This window comes from Neofelis nebulosa, chromosome 5, assembly GCF_028018385.1.
Source record: "Neofelis nebulosa isolate mNeoNeb1 chromosome 5, mNeoNeb1.pri, whole genome shotgun sequence".
In the NCBI taxonomy this organism is placed as follows: Eukaryota; Metazoa; Chordata; class Mammalia; order Carnivora; family Felidae; genus Neofelis; species Neofelis nebulosa.
The window spans coordinates 36,043,826-36,062,781 of record NC_080786.1 but is presented as its reverse complement, the minus strand read 5'-3'; the positions used below and the strand labels follow the sequence as shown (position 1 = coordinate 36,062,781).

General features: G+C 44.7%; 1 protein-coding gene across 3 annotated transcripts in view; it reads right to left on the bottom strand.

The window, feature by feature from the left end:
- The window catches only part of CLSTN2 (calsyntenin 2), a 603,671-nt gene that overhangs the window by 74,896 nt on the left and 509,819 nt on the right, over window positions 1-18,956 (bottom strand). For all 3 annotated transcript variants that reach the window (XM_058730043.1, XM_058730044.1, XM_058730045.1), the window contains one exon: window positions 16,426-16,547. In XM_058730043.1, coding sequence (XP_058586026.1) covers window positions 16,426-16,547 — 122 coding nt within the window. The remainder of the gene's footprint in view (window positions 1-16,425; window positions 16,548-18,956) is intronic.

Below are 18,956 nucleotides of genomic sequence, written 5' to 3'. Positions count from 1 at the left end.
AGAGACAAAGTTGATGCCTTTGCTTGCAGCCCCAAGAGCAGCAAATTCCTCCTTTCTTTCTATCCCTGCACTCCTAAGTCACTGTCCACATCCCTCAAATTTAATACCTGTTGGTTTTCTTGCTTACTTTGAAACCTAAACCTCAGACTTTTCTCTCTAGGCCCTCTAAAACCCGGTTTCATGGCAAAAAGCACTTCCACATTCTGAAATATTATGTCCAATTCCAATTCACGGTTGGGAGGTCAGATTGGGTCCTCCTTCATCATTCATGCTAACTCTCGAGCACTCACCTTGAGCACTGTCTAGAAATTCCAGATTCAAGTGCTCTATTTCTTGTGGGTCATCTGCCAATAAAAGGTCTTTGCCATCGTGATACCTTTGCCCATTTTTTTTGAAGGGGGCATCTACTTTAAGAAATGTTCATCTTGAGCTTGCACTTTTTTCCTGAGTATCCCTTTAACTTCCCTAGCCTAAAAGTAGGCCTTCTTTCATATGCATCTTTAGCTTATCAGAATACTTAGTTAACACTCCACATACAATGTGAGAACCTTGGTGCATTAGAACTCCACCCTTACATCTGCATATATTATCATATGTTTTACATCTACATATATTATATGCCCTCAATACACTGTTATAATTATTGAATTAGAAGTCATGGCCATTTAAAGAAATCCAGAAGGAAGAAAAAATAGTCTTTCATACTTAACCACATACTTACCATTTCTAATGCTCTTCTTTTCCTCTTACAGGTCTGTTTCCCCATCTGACACCATTTCCCTTGGCTCTTAAAAAGACTTCCTTTGTCATCCTGTTTCCTTTTGGTCTCCATCATTTCCAGTAAAATTTCAACTGCTTTCATATTGTTGTTCTCCCATATATAATGTTTTTCCTCTTTTTCTGTGGATGCTTTCAAGATGTTCTCTTTTCGTTTTTGAACAGGCTGAGAATGCTATGATTAAGTGTGGTTTTCTTTATACTTGTTCAGTTGGAGCTTGCTTATCTTATTCAATCTTTAAGATGATGTTTTATTTTATTTTTCTTAATGTTTATTTATTTGAGAGAGAGAGAGAGAGACAGAGAAAGAGAGGGACTGGGGGTGGGGCAGAGAGAGAGATGGGGTGGTGCAAAGAGGATCTGAAGTGGGTTCTGTGCTGACAGCAGAGAGCCCAATGCGGGCTCAAACTCACAAACCATGAGATCATGACCTGAGTTCAAGACAGACACTTAATCAACTAAGCCACCCAGGTGCCCCTAAGATGATGTTTTTTACAAAATTCGGAAACATTTTTTTGCCATCATTTCTTCATTGAATTCTTAAAAAAATTTTTTTAAATGTTTATTTATTTTTGACAGAGAGAGAGACACAGCATGAGCAGGGAAGGGGCAGAGAGAGAGGGAGACACAGAATGCAAAGCAGAGTTCAGGCTCTGAGCTGTCAACACAGAGCCCAACGTGGGGCTCAAACTCACAGACCGCGAGATCATGACCTGAGCTCAACTGAATGAGCCACCCAGGAGCCCCTAATTAATTCTTTAAAAAAAATATAATTTGTTGTCAAATTGGCTAACATATAGTTAGCACATAAAGTGTGCTCTTGGTTTTTGGGGTAGATCTCTGTGGTTCATTGTTTACATACAACACTCAGTGCTCATCCCAACAAGTGCCCTCTTCAATATCTATCACCCATTTCCCCCTGCCAACTCCCATCCACCCTCAGTTTGTTCCCTGTATTTAAGGGTCTCTTGTGGTTTGCCTCCCTCTCTCTCTGTTTGTAACTATTTTCCTCCTTCCCTTCCCCCATGGTCTTCTGTTAAGTTTCTCAAGATCCACATATGAGTGAAAACATACAGTATCTTTCTCAGAATGACTTATTTCACTCAGCATAATACCTTCCAGTTCCATCCACATTGCTGCAAATGGCATGATTTCATTCTTTTTCATTGACAAGTAGTATTCCATTGTATATATAAACCACATCTTCTTTATCCATTTGTCAGTTGATGGACATTTAGGCTCTTTTCATAATTTGGCTATTGTTGAAAGTGCTGCTATAAACATTGGGGTACAAGTACCCCTATGAATCAGCACTCATGTATCCTTTGGATAAATCCCTAGTAGTGCTATTGCTGGGTCATAGGATAGTTCTATTTTTAATTTTTTGAGGAACCTCCACACTCTTTTCCAGAGTGGCTGCATCAGTTAGCATTCCCACCAACAGTGCAAGAGGGTTCCTGCTTCTCCACATCCTTGCCAGCATCTGTAGTTTACTGAGTTGTTCGTTTTAGCCACTCTGACCAGTGTGAGGTGGTATCTCAGTGTGGTTTTGATTTGTATTTCTCTGATGATGAATGATGTTGAGCATCTTTTCATGTGTCTGTTAGCTATCTGGATGTCTTCTTTGGAAAAGGGTGTATTCATGTCTTCTGCCCATTTCTCCACCAAAAGACTTCTAGAGCTGTTACATGAATTCAGCAAAGTCGTAGGGTACAAAATCAATGTACAGAAGTCGGTTGCATTTTTATACACAATAATGAAGCTACAGAAAGAGAAATAAAGAAACTGATCCCGTTTACAATTGCACCAAGAACCATAAAATACCTAGGAATAAACCTAACCAAAGATGTGAAAGATCTCTATGCTGAAAACTATAGAAAACTTATGAAGGAAATTGAATAAGACACAGAGAAATGGAAAAACATTCCATGCTCATGGATTGGAAGAATAAATATTGTTAAAATGCCAATACTACCCAAAGCAATCTACACATTCAAAGTAATCCCAATCAAAATTGCACCAGCATTCTTCCCAAAGCTAGAACAAACAGCCCTATAATTTGTATGGAACCACAAACGACCCTGAATAGCCAAAATAACATTGAAGAAGAAAACCAGAGTGGAGGCAATACAATCCCAGACTTTAGCCTCTACTACAAAGCTGTAATCAGCAAGACAGTATGGTATTGGCACAAAAACAGACACATTGACCAATGGACTAGAATAGAGAACCCAGAATTGGACCCACCAATGTATGGCCAACTAATCTTTGACAAAGCAGGAAAGAATATCCAATGGAAAAAAGACACTCTCTTTAGCAAATGGTGCTGGGAGAACTGGACAGCAACATTCAGAAGAATGAAATGAGACCACTTTCTTACACCATTCACAAAAATAAACTCAAAATGTATGAAAGACCTAAAAGTGAAACACGAAATCATTGAAACCCTAGAGGAGAATGCAGGCAACAACTTCTTTGACCTTAGCAGCAGCAATTTCTTACTTGACATATCTCGAAAGGCAAGGGAATTAAAAGCAAAAATGAACTACTGAGACCTCATCAAGATAAAAAGCACTGCAAAGGAAACAACAAAACTAAAAGGCAACCGATAGAATGGGAAAAGATATTTGCAAATGACATGTAGGGTAAAGGGTTAGTATCCAAAATCTATAAAGAATTTACCAAACTCAACACCCAAAAAAACAGGTAATCCAGTGAAGAAATGGGCGGAAGAAATTAACAGACACTTTTCAATTAATTCTTTTATGCCCCATTCATTCACTCTTGTTCTTGAGTTCTTTTTAAACTTTCCTCTCCTCTCTTCTCTTCCCTCTCTCTTTGGCTCAAGATTTTAAGAAATCTTTCTCCCTTCATTTTTCTTCATATTGGACAATTTCTTTTGATCTCCCTTCCAGTTCACTGACTCTTTCTTCTTCTATCTCCAGTCTGCAAAGCCCACCCTTTCACTTTAAATTTTGTATTTTCCACCCTAGATTTTACATTTATGTAGTTTTCATTTATTTGCTGAGATTCTGTTCACTCATTATGACAATCTTCAAAGTTTTTAAACACATTGAAAATAGTTGCTTTTAGGTTATTTTCTGATAATTCCTACATCTGCATCATTTCAGGGTCTGTTTCTCTTGAACAATTTCACTCTGGACCTTTGGTCACATTTTTGTGTTTCCTCACATGTCTAATAATTTATATTTCATCCTGGGCACTGTGCATTATACATTGCAGAAACTCTGGATCCTGCTATATTTCTCTGAGGTTATTGATTTTTGTTAAATTACTGAATCATCACCTTGTACTTGTAGAGTTGGTCTTATACTATATATGAGTATGTTTGTTTGGGTTTACCCTTCATTCTGAGCCAGTCCCTTAATCCTGGCATATAATCTTTATTCATGTCTCTTCTGGTATTTCACCCAGAGTTTTCTAGGTGTTTTCCTGGCCCTTCAAGCTTGGAGGAATTTTAAAATAAGTCTCCTTTGGGGCGCCTGGGTGGCTCAGTCGGTTAAGCGTCCGACTTCGGCTCAGGTCACGATCTCACGGTCCGTGAGTTCGAGCCCCGCATAGGGCTCTGGGCTGACTGCTCAGAGCCTGGAGCCTGTTTCAGATTCTGTGTCTCCCTCTCTCTCTGACCCTCCCCCGTTCATGCTTTGTCTCTCTCTGTCTCAAAAATAAATAAACGTTAAAATAAGTCTCCTTTGCAGTAGGCAGTAGCTAAAATCTCTACTCAATTTTTTGGTTTTTCTTGCTGTTGCTTTTCACTGGCTTCTTGAAGGCTCCCCTGTGTGTACACAGTTCAGGGGTCATCCAAAGATTTAAGGGATTTGAAGGAAGATTATATTCTGATTTCGGGATTTCTTCCTACATGTCCCTCCTTTCTGGTATTAAGCCTGTATTAGAACTCTTTAGAGACAAGACAGTGTCAATATCACCCTGTTATCTCAGAATGGGCCATTTTTCAATTCCTATTTTTAATATTTTTATTGAGGTATGATTTACATATCACAAAATTCATTCATTTAAGTGTATAATTCAATGATTTTAATTAATTTATCAAGTTGGGCAATGATCATAAAAATCTGGTTTTAGAACATTTCCATAATTCAAAGATATCTGTGCCCATTTGCAGTTGATTCCTGCTCTCACCCAAGCCCTAGAAAACCACTGATAGTCTATCTACAAAATTGCCTTTTATTGATATTTTATGTAAATGAGGTCATGCAATATATAGTCCTTGTTGTCTAGTTTTTGACATAGCACAATATTTTTGAAATTCATCCACATTGTATGAACCAATAGTTTGTCCCTTTTTATTGTTGAATACAATTCCATGTACAGATATACAATAGGTTATTTATTCATTCACCTTTTAAAGGACATACTGGTTTTTTTTTTTTCTGGCAGCTTTTTTCAATGTCACTCAGGTGATATATAGCCAAACTGATGCTTATAGGTCCATGGACTAGTGTTTGGGAACCATAGATAAGGACTCATTTTTTTAAATTTAATAAGCATGTATTGAACACATATTTGTAGGAGACACTGTGTTAAAGATTAAAGGTGTAAATAAGAATGGTATCCAGTGTAGTGGAGGAAATGAATTAAGAAACAAATAAGTGTAATACGGTATGAAAAATGCAGTGACAAAATTCTGGGGCCCCCATGGAAGTAAGGTCAATTGTCTATGGGGGAGGGAGTTACAGGAAAGTCTTTATCAAAGATGTGAGCCCTGAGTTCAGTATGGAGAGATAAATAGGTAATTGTCCATAGTGGAAATGACTTGCTTGTCTATGACATACTCTGTTTTATTTTTCAGAGCCATGCCAACAGGTGCATGCATAGTGTGGTTCAGCCTGACTGTGCCTGGGGGTTGTATGAAGGAAACTATTCCTGTGAGTTTCTGCTGAGGCAGAAAGATGGATAAATCCAGTGGAGACTCAGAGGAAACCCAGTTCTGCCAAGCTATGTAAATACTTCTCACCTAGATCATCATATAATGGAAAAGAACATGGAGTTTTGGAGAATGGTAGACTTGGTCTAACACCTTAAGCAAATTATTTCATCTTTCATAGCCTCATTTCAGTATCTATAAAATTGAGACAAGAAATCACTTCAAAAGCGACTGTGCAGTTTAGACTTCATGTGTGGACATCAATGAGCTCAGATATTGGCCTCTTAAAAAAATGCTAGTTTCCTCTCTTTCCCTCACATGTAATATGTTACTGGCTAACAGTTGAACCTAAAGCCAGAATGAGTTAATGCAATTGCAAGGCTTATTTGTCTTTAGACATCCATTTCTATTGCCTCAAGAAAGCTACCATCTTCTGAGTAACCAAGGGATGCAGTAGCTGTTTCATAATGAGGCCTTGTTTCCTTCTAAATAGGCACTGATTGTCAAGGTGATGGAGGAGGTTCATTATTTAAAGGCATAATTAAAGGGCCCTTCCTTTAGGTAACTAATGAGCAGTAAGTGTAGCAATATTTGCATGTTTAGACATTAAAGATGGAAACAGATGACTCTCGGGATTGGGAGAAAGCAGAGAAGGTAGAGCTGATTCATCTCACTGCTGGGCCTCCAGGGTTATTGCTGTGCAAGACTTCTTGGAAGAGGGCTCCCCATGAGAAGTCAGCTCCATTGGCTACTCTTGCTTTATGGGATGAGCCGCACTCACCACTGGGCCTCAGGAGCAAGCTGTTCTTTATTTTACTTTAAAAGATGCTAAATCATGATTCTTCCCAAGCCGAGCTTGGAATGTGCTCCTAGATGGACACCCACACCCTGTTCTGAACACTTCGGTCTTAGCATGGATGTCGGTTCATTCTTGTCTTCTTGTGTCGCCACTAAAGTTGTAAACCCTTCCAAGTCAACAATGGTGTTTTTTTTGCTCTCTTAAAGTATGTGTGTTTTAAGGTCATATTTAAGTTTCTTCCATTTATTAGGTAAGAGATTTATTATCTAAGAGATTAGATAAGATGCTATGTCTCCCATTCTTCATCCTTAACCTGGGTGTTATGCCTAAGCTGCAAGATTTTTGTTAGAATTAAAAGAAAGCCCCTGGCACAAGTAAGAACCGAATTACTGTTGGTTCCGATTCTCCTTCTCACTACCCGGGGACTTCACTTCTCTTAAAGGAGGGGTTAGCATTAGAATTTGCCATTTTCTATTAGCATTCAGCTTTGTCAATTTCTTATCTTTCCATAGTGTGGGAGCGACAGAGAAAAATATCTTTCCTCTAATGAATGTAGACATTTGGGTTTGATGCCAAGGAGGAGTCTCCCTCCCCTCCCACTGACACCAATACCTGAAGCAGCCTGGAAAGACAGGAGCAAAGCACAGCCAGGGTAGTGACTGAGTTCATGCTGCTTTCCAGTGGGACCACCCCGAGGCTCAAGCATCTTAATTTATTATTGAAAAGGTGATTTGATTTACTAGGCATTTTCAATTGTGTTGACATTAATTTCCTTCTTTTTTAACAACAAAATGAGAGACACTGACTTTAAATATGTATTATGGGATGTCTACTGAAAAAAATGCATCCATTGCCTCTGGGCAGATGTACAGGCTAGAACACAAATAATCATTGCATGGGAGTGAAAGGAATTGATGAGCAGGTGCTAACGGGGGAACAGAGATCAGAGAGGAGCCAGGTCTGGCAGCTAAGGGAGGAATGTATAGAATAGTTAGCATCTCTGACTTGTTTAAATTTAACAGTTGTATAGCCTTCCGCCTCCAGCCCGGGTGAGAAAGTGGGGGAAGCCAGTGAGATTGTGGCAGAGGAGAGAATGACATTCCTGCAGCTCTGGATTCAGCAAGAGTTGGGGCTCTCCCTTTGCACAGGATGTTCAGAAGGAAAAGTAAAGAAAACCCTTTGGGTAATAATGGGAATCCAAGAGAGCCCTGAGAAGTCAGCCCTTCCAGCAAATGGCTCAGAACATATTGATCAATAAGCCTCTGAAAACCCTCAGCGAGTTTGTGGACACTACGTCTATAGTAAGACACAAATGGAATGATCTGCTTGTCATCAGATCTCACTGTTGGTTATGGATACAATCCACTCACTAACATTTGACAACACTAATCTGCACTTCACTAACCTCTCTTCCTCCCTTTTGTTCCCTTCATTCTTGTCTCTTGGTAACTTCCTCTGTTTGGTTCCAGTTCTGCCTCCGAAACTCTGCAGACAGGCCTTTCTTCCCAGAGATAATAGCAGGCGCTGTTTGCTCACTTCCCTCTATAGATCACACACTTTACCTGTGCTGCATGGGTGTGGAGAGCAGAGAGTTCATTTAGGAGGTGGCTCCAGGGAGGAAGAAAGAAGACTCGTGGAGAGTGAGTCAGGGAACGGGGAACGCCAGAACAGTGGGGCAAAGTCAAGGTGGGTGGTGTGGCTGTGGGGGGCCTGCTTCCCCTGGGACTTCTGATGAGAGTGCAGGTGGCTGCCCACCGGCGCTCCCTACCTTCAGGCCTGGCTGCGCCTGTGCCCTGGGGCAGGGGTGCTCCCGGGGCTGCTTGTGGACTGTGCTCCCGGGAGCCAAGAGGCTCCTCTTGCCTTGGAGCAAGCCCTCAGGCAGAAAACTGAAAGGCACGGTGGGGGCAGTGTGAGCTTGAGGGGGACCTTCCAGTGAAGCAAGTGACTGTGCCTCAGGGGCAGGACAGGTATTTTCTAGAGAATCTCATTTGTGTATTAGCTTTGTCAACTTTCAGCTTCCGGGTGAGCCTCTGTCAAGAGACGGAGGATTTTCCAGGTTTGCTTTAGCATTTCCAGAACAAAGCTTGGAGAACTCAGTGTTTCTTCCCTGAAGGCAGAGAAAGGTATTTTCCACTTATAATGGCTGGGGAGGCAGCCGCCGGTACCTTAAGCTAGAGGGAGAATATGGTCTAGAGCAGGAGGAAAGGCTAAATCTGCTCCCTGGGGATCCTTCACAGGAGGCTGGCAGGAAGCGGGCCGGTGGGGAGTGAGGGGCAGGTGGTCAATGAGGGGCATCAGGACAGGACCCCTTCCTCGCTACCTCTCAGGGCCACACTTTCCGAGTGGATAGAGGTGCCACACTCAGGGGGTGCTCTCTGGGTCTGCCTGGAGAGCTTGGCCCAGGGTCACCTCAATAAGCTGTGCGGAGGTGGGGGGGGGCTGCACCTATGAGCCTGGGCAGCTCTGGGACTCCCCAAGGCTCACGAGAGATGTATCAGTTTCCCATTGCTGCTAGAACAAATTACCACCAACCTGGTAACTTAAAACAACATAAACTTATTATCTTACAGTTTTGGAGGTCAGAGGTCCGAAAGGAGTTTCAGTGGGCTAAAATCAAGGCACTGGCCAGGCTGCATATATTTCTTCTGGAGGCCTTAGTGCGAATCTGTTTCTTTCTCCCTCTTTTTTTTTTTTTTGAGCTCAGAGAGGCTGCCGTATTCCTTGGCTCAAGGCCTGGCATCACTCTGATCTGTGTTTCCTTTGTCACTTCTTTGACTCTAACCTTCCTGCCTCCCCGTGTGATTGCATTAGATGCACCTGGACAATCCTTCCGGTTTAGGATCTTTAATCACATTTGTAGAGACTCTTGTCATGGGAGTTAACATACTCACAGGTTTGAGGGATTAGGGGGTGCATATCTTGGGAAGCCATTATTCTGTCTATCACAAGTGGTCAACAGGGGAGCCGAGGAGCCCAGCTGAGGTGTAGTGGCATGGGGTGGTCAGGGCCAGCAGTGCAACAGGGACCTGGGTCAGCCTGAAGGGCTGCCAAGAAAGGGAATTCTGGTGGAGGGAACAAGGCTCAGGCGATGGGGTAGAATGGCGGCTGCCTGCATGTCGCACCCTCTGTAAAGAAAACTGAACACATGCAGTAACTGTGTCAGAAGTCACCTTTCCAGAGAGCAGACAAGCCAGTCTCTGCACAGTCCTGAACCAAGAGGTCTGAGTGTCCGACGTGGGTCTGAGGACCCTGTTCTGCCATGACCACGAAGCCATGGAAGTCAGTTCTCCCCAGAGATCTGTTAGATGGGAAGAGGCAGGGAGAGGGCCTCTGAGAGAAGGGCTTTGCCTGGGCCCTTAGGTATTAGAGAGAGAAAGAGAAGGAGAGTAGTTGTGACCCTCCCCACATCCATATTTCACTCAGAACAACCCTGCAAAGTTGGCGTCTTAGAAAAAGTCATTTGGGATTCTGCCTACAAGAGAGAAAAAAAAGAGGTTCTGGACATTCTTCCCACTCTGTTTAGGACACATGTTCCTAAAGGAATGTAGGTATCACTGGAGGCCAGTTTGGGGGTGGGCGCTGCATTAGAGAGAACATGGCTGATGCAGCCGAGAATCTCTCTTAGGTGGAGGAACCAGAGTGCTGACAAAGCCCCATTATTCTGCTCTTTAAGAGGACTGGTCTGGCCTGGACGAACCATTCTCCAATTAACTCCTTGGCACTTGGCTGTAATAATGATCGAACTAAGCCATTTGACTCCCGGTGTGGCTGGAAGAGCCGATGCGGGCAGCCTGACTGCCTCGTTCTGACATTCATCCTCAGTAGGAATGAAGGATTTATTCACTTGTAGCTTCCTGCTGGAGCTTCAGAATTCCATGCGAGTAGAAAGGATCTGACCAGCAGAAGCTTCAGCCCAAGACATTTGAGAGCATTTGGCTCCAATCCTGGCCCTGGCATTTGTTTCTGGAAAGACCTGGGCCTGTGCCTTACTGTCTCCTTTGTGTAGGTGGAAGCGAGACCACCACCACCGCCACCACCACCAGGGGCCTGGGTCTAGGGCACCTGCCCCACTCACCCCTGCCCTTTCCCCCAGGTGTCAGAGGGTAGGCTCCCCCGCCCTCACCACTGGAAGCCCTGCGCTCTTCTTGGAGGGAGGGGCCGGTGCTAGGAGAGCAGGAGGGGCTTACAAAGAACAGGTGGGCCTCACTTAGGAAGACCCAAACGTCTCAAATAGATGTGCTATGCTGTGGTTTCCCTGCATGAGAATATTCTTTTGTTGGTCTCAAACCCGTGACCGGGGTATAAAAGGTACACTGCAGAACATTTGTGGGATCTGATGATGAATGGTTTTAAGTGAGAAAATACTAAAAATTGGGAGATTTTACATAAAAATCGGATTCTAACTTCTGAACAGTCGGAAAGGCAGCACCAGGCCTAGATTCTTACATGGCCAGGAGCTGTGTGTGTGATGGCTGAATCTTCAATGAGGCCCCACCTCCACCCAGCCAAGCATTTTCAGTCATTCTCCTCACCCCCAATTACGAGAGTTCAGGGCCTCTGCAGGAGAATGCTCTCTAGGGCCTGTACACTGGGCAGGGCCGTGAGCTCCCTGAGGTCAGGGCTGTGTCCTCCTCTCTCTCTCTCTCTGGTGCCTGTTACAAGTTCTGGCACAGGGACAGCAATGGCCAATGGGATGAATCTCACTTCTGCATCTTGTGTTCATGGTGATTTTTCAGAGACGCATTTTTTTTTTTTTCCCTTGTATGAGCTGGGGGCACCTGGCCTCTTGCTGGTCGATTGAGGCTGTCACTCAAGCTGTGTCTTCCAATAAATGGAACACGCTGTAAAACATCAGCAGGTTTCCCTCCAAGCACCAAGAAGTCCAAGGGGAAGATCATTAGAATTTGTGACAATGAGTCAACCACATCCAAATAATATTAGAGCCGGGAGGGGCTGCAAATGAATAAACCTTTCCTGTGTGAGCTGGCAGCTGGGCGTTCTCTGCTCTTGTCTGGGTTTGCACATGACTAGCTGCAGGCTTGAGGGATTTGCATTAGCAGATCGTAAGTAAAAATCCCATTAAAATGACATTCTCCTCATCGTTAGGATCCCTTTAGTGAGGCACACTGGATTGTCAGGGACATTTCCTGGAGCTACCTGATAATGGACTTACCTGGCAGTCTGTCCACCCTGGCAAAGGCTTTCTGAGGTGTGGGGCAAAGGGGCTGGGCTTCTGGAAACACACAGCTCCCCTGTGGTAACTGCCTCCCTCCCTGGGCACACTCCTGAAACGCTATGTGCGTACCAGGCCCCGGTTTCAATGCCCATGAGCAACATCGGTCAAGTGCTTAATCTCCTGGCCTGGCTATGGAGGCGGGAGGGGGGAGACCCTGGTTCTAATGCAGCCCCCATCGCTGGCCCTATTGAACGACCTGGCCTGAGCTATATCGACTTAAATTTGATACATTTTATGAATGTCATACTAGCATTATTCACATTTACCCATCCCTAAATTCTACTTGAATAATAAAATTCTTGTAGCCCATTCTTTGGGGAATAAAGTACCAACTCATAACAGGATACAAAAAGCCTCTTGGGATTTGATTGACACCCGCTCCTCTAAACATGGGTCCTAATATCTGCCAAACTATTCCCCTCCCCCCCCATCCCTATGGTCTGCCACTCCGGAAGCCTACAGTCTCCTGAAGATGGACGTCCTGCTCACCTCCCTGCCATCTTGGCTGCCTGGCTCTACACCACCAAGCCCTCCGTACTCCATTCAGATAACGTCCCCTCTCAGGGGCTCTTCCAGGCCCCTATTCCCAGGTCTACGTCAGGTGTCTCCAGAACGGGTTCCCACAGACTCCCCCGACCTGGCCCCTGCCCTCTGCCCCAGCATGTATTGCAGAGGATTGTAAAACATTTCTGTGCTAGTTTGCTCCTGATTGTGGACCCTTCTAGAGAGCAGGGTCTTCTGTTCTAGCAGCTGATCCCTGGTACCCAGCACAGAGCCTGGCACATAGTTTGTGTTCAGAATAAACTGTTGAATAAAGAAAGAAATGAAGCCCCATTAGCCATGAGAACATATATTATGCTTCTGGGATCCCCAAGGTGGGCCAGGAATCTGAATACACATAATACAGTAGACTGGCTTGAGCCCTTTCTGGCCCAAACCAGAAAGTTCTGCAATAATTACAGAGCCATTGGTGGCAAATCCAGTTAAACCTTTGAAATTAGATATCAACATAAAAGTGGAACAACACTGAAATCCACAGAGTAAAAAATGACAAAATTTTAGAATTTAAAATGCTCCATAAAGTGAAGAAAAAGATCAGTTAATCATCAGGAGATTTAAAAAAAATCCCTGGATTTGTCTTCTCTCTTTCCCTCTCTCCCTCCCTCATGTCATCTCTCCCTTCTTTTGATCTTGACATCCCTTCGTTGTTATGCAAACATTTACTGCGCACCAATGGTGTGCTCAGGGCTATCATATGCACTGAGGAGCTGGAGAGAGTACCACTAGGAGCTCAGGGCAAAGTGAGCAAAAGCAGGATAAATGGGTTACCAGGGTACAGTAAGCACTGCAGTTGCATGCTGCATGGAATCTGGGGAGCACTGGGGAGAGGGAAACCCCTTGGGGTGGAGGGGGACCCAGAGTGGCTTCCTGGGGCAGGAGATGTAATCAACTATGTACATTCTGAACACCAAGTGATTTACATCCAAGAAACTTCTGGTAAGGTTCTGTCTACACAGAGAGCTGAATAAGGGAGAGAGAAGGGTCTGGGGTTTTGTCTGTGTGTACCACTGGATTGCTACTATGAGTGTGGTTGAGGTTTCCTATATCCTACCCACTGTGGCTCCCTTCAAAGGGAGGGCAACAGTTCAGATGAGCTGGGGTTTCTGATAAATATTTTTAATGTTAATTTCTTTTTTTTTTAATGTTTATTTTTGAGACAGAGGGAGAGAGAGCACGAGTGGGGGAGGGGCAGAGAGAGAGGGAGACACAGAATCTGAAACAGGCTCCAGGCTCTGAGCTGTCAGCACAGAGCCTGATGGGGGGCTTGAACTCACGGACCGCAAGATCATGACCCGAGCCGAAGTCAGACGCTTAACCGACTGAGCCACCCAGGCGCCCCAATGTTAATTTCTTTAGTAAAGAATGCCATAAAAAATAAGAATGCTATGGACTGAATTCTGTCCCCCCAAAATTCATAGACTGAAGCATTGCCCCCTAGTGTGACTATATTTAGAGACAGGGCCTTTAGCAGGTGGTCAAGGTTAAAGGAGTTCATAAGGGCGGGGCCTTAATCTCACAGGGCCTCATAAGAAGAGGAAAAGGTATCTCAGTGTGCGAGCTCTCTCGCATTCTCTCTCTCTGTCTGCCATGTGAGGACAAAGTGAGAAGGTGGCTGTCTACAGGCCGGGAAGAGGGCCGTCACTAGGGAGCTGAATCAGCTGGCACCTTGGTCTTGTACTTCCCAGTCTCCAGAACTGTGAGAAATAATTATCTGTTGTTCAAGGCCCTGGTCTGTGATACTTTGCGATGGCAGCCCCTTGACTGCCTTGACTAAGGAAGAAGACAAGGCTTAATCAAAGGGAAGGTTTGACGGTTTCAAGAGTTTCATCAAGACTATAAATATTTTGCATCTCAGGGATAATTCTGATCTCTAAATCAAAAATATTTAAAATTTGAAAATGAGAACATTTTAAAATTAGCAAGTTCATCAAGGAAACAGCATAGTGTAATGCAAAGGGCAGGTCCAGGCCGTGGTTTGCTGTGTGACCCTGGGCAGGTCACGAGACCGTGGTCCCCTGCCTCATCTCATCCACCGGGCAGGTGAGAGTGAACTCAGAGGCAGTGTGCCTGGTGCAGAGCGGATGCTGGCGAATGAATGGTAGTAAACGGGATCATAGTAATCTGGAAGGTTTTCCATGAGCCTCAGTCCCTCCTTAAATTCACCCCTTTGGGAGCAGATTTCAGAATTCCTGGAGTCATTATTCTGTAGAACCAGAATTCCTTCCTCACCTATTTTTAATTCCAAACCCTGTGACTTCGTTTGCCTGTATCAGTACTTCTCAAACCCATCTGAGAAAACGCTGCAGGGCACCTGTAATTATCCTGGCCAATATAGCAATGCTCTTATTAAAACCCCTAACAATACGGAATTTATTTTAATTCATCTCAATTTGTATTAGGTATTTAAATATATCCCATATAAGCCATATGGCACTTTAGAAGGCAGCTGAGAGGTTGCCGGGAAATCAAATAAGCAACGTCAGGATTTCACAATTTCTGCAATACCCAGAATTCCTAATTCAGAGGAACATATACGAATCCAGATGCCATATTTGCAAAACCCTGGGATCCAGCAGGATGAGATATACTGGGAATAGATTAGGCAGTTGCCACTGGGCTTCCTAAAACATCTTTCCATCAGCTTGGCGGCCTTGACCTTGTCCCGTTGCCTGGAGTTCCAGCATTGAAGGATTCCCTGAGGTTAATGAATCTATCTTTTTAAAGAGCATATGTCTCTGCTTCTGTGTGGATGAAAGGGGGCAGCCACCATTCTCCTCTCAATATAAATGACTTCCTTCTGGACTGCTTCCCAGTAACACTCTCTGAAACCAGCCCTACCTACCTGGGCCTGGGGGCTTACGTAGTACAGGGAGAGTGTCTGGTAGATGCCCGTGAGTAGGGAGAGGATTCTGGAACACTCATCCCTAGACAAGGTGAGGCAGGTAGCACACACCGTGGGTTTTAGGGGAAGGCAGAAGAATGAAGTTCCCAGAAGCACTCAGGATATGGGTGGGGTTCCAGACAGTACGACCGCGGAATGGGCATCATATCATCTGCTTCCTTTAGCAGGACCCATTCTACAATCCCCTTCCTGCTCTGCTGGCATTCTCCATCTTGATAGTTTAAAACCATTTTTATTATTATTAAAAAAAATTATTTTATGTTTATTTTTGAGAGAGAGAGAGAGAGAGCACGAGTGGGGAAGTGGCAGAAAGAGAGGGGGACACAGAATCCAAAGCAGGCTCCCGGCTCTGAGGTGTCAGCACAGAGCCTGATGCAGGGCTCGAACCCACAAACCACGAGATCATAACCTGAGCCGAAGTCGGATGCTTAACCAACTGAGCCACCCAGACGCTGCTAAAACCATTTGTAAAATTCCACACGTGCCTTTCCCCCAACCTCCTAACCCAGTTCAAGTCTAAGTGAAGGCTGGCTCCAGGCCTTCTGCCAGACTCTTCCTCAGTGACACAGCCACCCAGAGAAGTGACTGCCCCTTCTGCAATCTCAGCCCTGCACAGTCCTTGGAAACAGACACTTCAAAGCTTTTCACTCAAACGAGACACTTGATTTGTCATTGACAAGTATGACACAGTAGCCCTTGTGATCACAAGTCAGGAAGCTCTGGAGTGAGTCATAGGGTTTTGCACTTCAGAAAGGGACGTGCACTGCTCAGTGTGCTGTGTCACTGTTTACTTCAAGGTCCTCGGGTCCCTTGTTCTCAACCTGTGTCACCAAAAGCAAGGCTGCACTGTCACCCAAGGGAGATAACAGAGCATCAGAGAGGAGACATGGGCACTTGTGATAGAAAGATATGTTAGCAGAGATCACAAACCGAGCTTGGAGATCAAGAGAACCAGCTTCCCAGGAGCTCAACGTGGAGCAAATGGACAAGATACATGTTGACGGGTCCACTGACAGGTGCAAGGTCCCGCCTGGGAAGTGTGGCCCTCCCACCCCCAGGTAGTCTTGAAGGCAGCAGTTTCTATCGTGACTTTAAGATGCTGTGTGTCTCCCTGAGCTGATTATTCCCAAACTCAGCAAGTGAGCAGAACTTTGAGGGGCGTCATTGCTGCTCTCGTCACTGGAGCACACCTACTGCCCCTCCCAATGGGTGAGCTGGGGTGAGGGGTGAGGGGAGCGCCCTACCTGGTCCAGCTTCCAGTGGAACTCTGCGGGGCGGAAGGTGTCGGCCTGGTCGAAGTCCTTGCGCAAGAGGAAGACCAGGCGGCAGTTGTGCACATACAGGGCGTAGTGATGCCGGTTCATTTCTGAAAAGCAGAAAGCGATCGGAGTGGTTGCAGAATTGCTGCATCAGTCTCTGCCAGAGGGGTCTTCCTGCTACATCGCTTAGAGCGCCTCAAAGGGGAAAGGGGTGGGTGTTTTGGTTTCCCCTTACACAATCAGATCTCATGAATGTTCTAGAACACACATAGTGGAGCTCACTGAAATGGAAAAGGAAGGTGCAAGAAAGTCCACAGCAAAACTTAGGCAGAGAAACCATCTGGCCTTAGCAACCTGACTTATATTCAGATACTACATCAGACACAGGATAAAAATTATATGGGCTAACGAGTTTCATTTATTTTTTTATACAAGTACTTCTGGGAGGGCTAAGGGGGCTCTCTGACAGTCACGTCAGCTACCCTGGGCTCCTTTAGCACAGCTGGTGTCTCCTAGAGTGCTGGACATTTATTTCATTTCATCAGGCTTGACAATGGTGACCACAGATCATGTCTCCTTCTCTACCTTATGGTGTGCAGTTAGGGGGAGCGGCTTCATTTCTGGTTGCTAGGAGGAGGGGGCAGATTGGTTTTTCAGCGTTAGTCATAGTTCCATGTCTTTCCAAAGCTATGAATAAATACCTCTCTCCCCATACACAGTGGATGGGATATTTTCCTCCACTGATATAAAAGACTTCCTTTTCTGCTTAGGAAATCTCACATCATGGGTCCCAGCCATTATGTCCTGCAGCCACAAGATGACAGCCATTGGGAGGAGAGGAGCTGTTCTTTGACCAATACTCAAAGAGCTCAGATGATATACATGTTAGCATACACAGAAATCTACTATGAGGCACATGATCCATAAATGACGCATGGATGAACAGGTGCCCAGGTGTCATAGGAAGAACACGGGCCCTAGAGTCAGATAGACTTTGGGTGGACTTGTATCCTCTAGATGGTTCTGGGAGAACTTTTTAGCTTCTCAGAGTCTCAGTTTCCTTACCTGTGTCATGACAGGGATGCTGGATTATCCTAATGCATCAGAAGAATAGGATAGTGAGATTGATTCTTGTACCTCCTCTACAAACCTCAACACCAATTCCACCTCTAGATATGGGCTCTGGGTGGTCCCCTTGCCACAGTCATTGGTTCAGGACCCAGGCCCAAGTCAGGCAATGCAGGCCATTCTCCCGGCCACAGGGCTTCTGTCAGGAAAGTGACTCAGTTCAAGCCCGTGATTCAGGAGCTTTTCTGGGTGGTTCTAAAAAAGAACTCTCCTTTTTTAAAAATCTTTTTCTTTTAAGTTTTATTTATTTAATTTTGAGAGAAAGAGAGAGAGAGAAACAGAGAGAAAGAAAGAGAGAGAGAGAGAAACAGAAAGAGAGAGAGAGAGAGAGAGAGAACATGGGAGGAGCAGAGAGAGAGAGAGAGAGAGAGAGAGAGAGAGAGAGAGAGAGAGAATCCCAAGCAGGCTCCATGCTTAGCACAGATCCCAACACAGGGCTTGAGATCATGAACTGAGCCGAAATTAAGAGTTGGATGCTTAACCAACTGAGCCACTTAGGTGCCCCAAAAAGAACTCTCTTTTATCAGAAAGCAAATAGAAGAGACATTCTCTCTCTAAAAGTTGTCTACATTAGTGGGAGGCATGGAGCTGCTTCAGCCATGTTTGCTAACATGAAATTGTACACACATGGGGCAGATCTGAGAAACTGCAGCAGAAAGGGCCAAGCCCTTGATCACACTTTGCCTGAAGCTGTCATAGCTCTGGACATTTTCAGTTAAAAGAACTCTATGTTCCCTTTATTATTTTGATTTTTTGATTATTTGATATCAGTTTGGTCCATATTTCCTATTTCTTATAACTGAAACCATCTTTAAAAATTTTTTCTAATGTTTATTTTTGAGAGACAGAGAAAGATGGAGCATGAGCTGGGGAGGGGCAGAGAGAGAGGGAGACACAAAATTCAAAGCAGGCTCTAGGCTCTGAGCTGACAGCACAGAGCCCAACCCAGGGCTTGACCTCATGAATCATGAAATCATGACCTGAGCCGAAGTTGGAAGCATATCTGACTGAGCCCCGCAGACACCCCAAAAGCATCTTAGTTGAGACAATGAGGAAGTATGTGCAAAGCAGTTGCCAGTGTTGTAGGTTTGGCCTAGGCCAAGGTCCAGGTGACCAAGTAATTTCTGTTATCTGTTGTCTACTGTCAGAAAAATAGAGAAAGAAGGACTTTTCTCATTTAATATTATTTGGAGCCAGGAAAAGTTGTGGGTGAGGAAGGGAACAAGAAGAATGAATGGAGGTCTGGAGCATTTTCTAGCTTAGGAAATTTCTTCCTCCTTCTCCCTCTGTTAGCCTGGGTTCCTGGAGTCAGTATCCCTACCAAGGTCACTGGTTTATTCAGTGGGCTAGGGATATGGCACACTCAGAAATCGACTCCATTTCTTTTC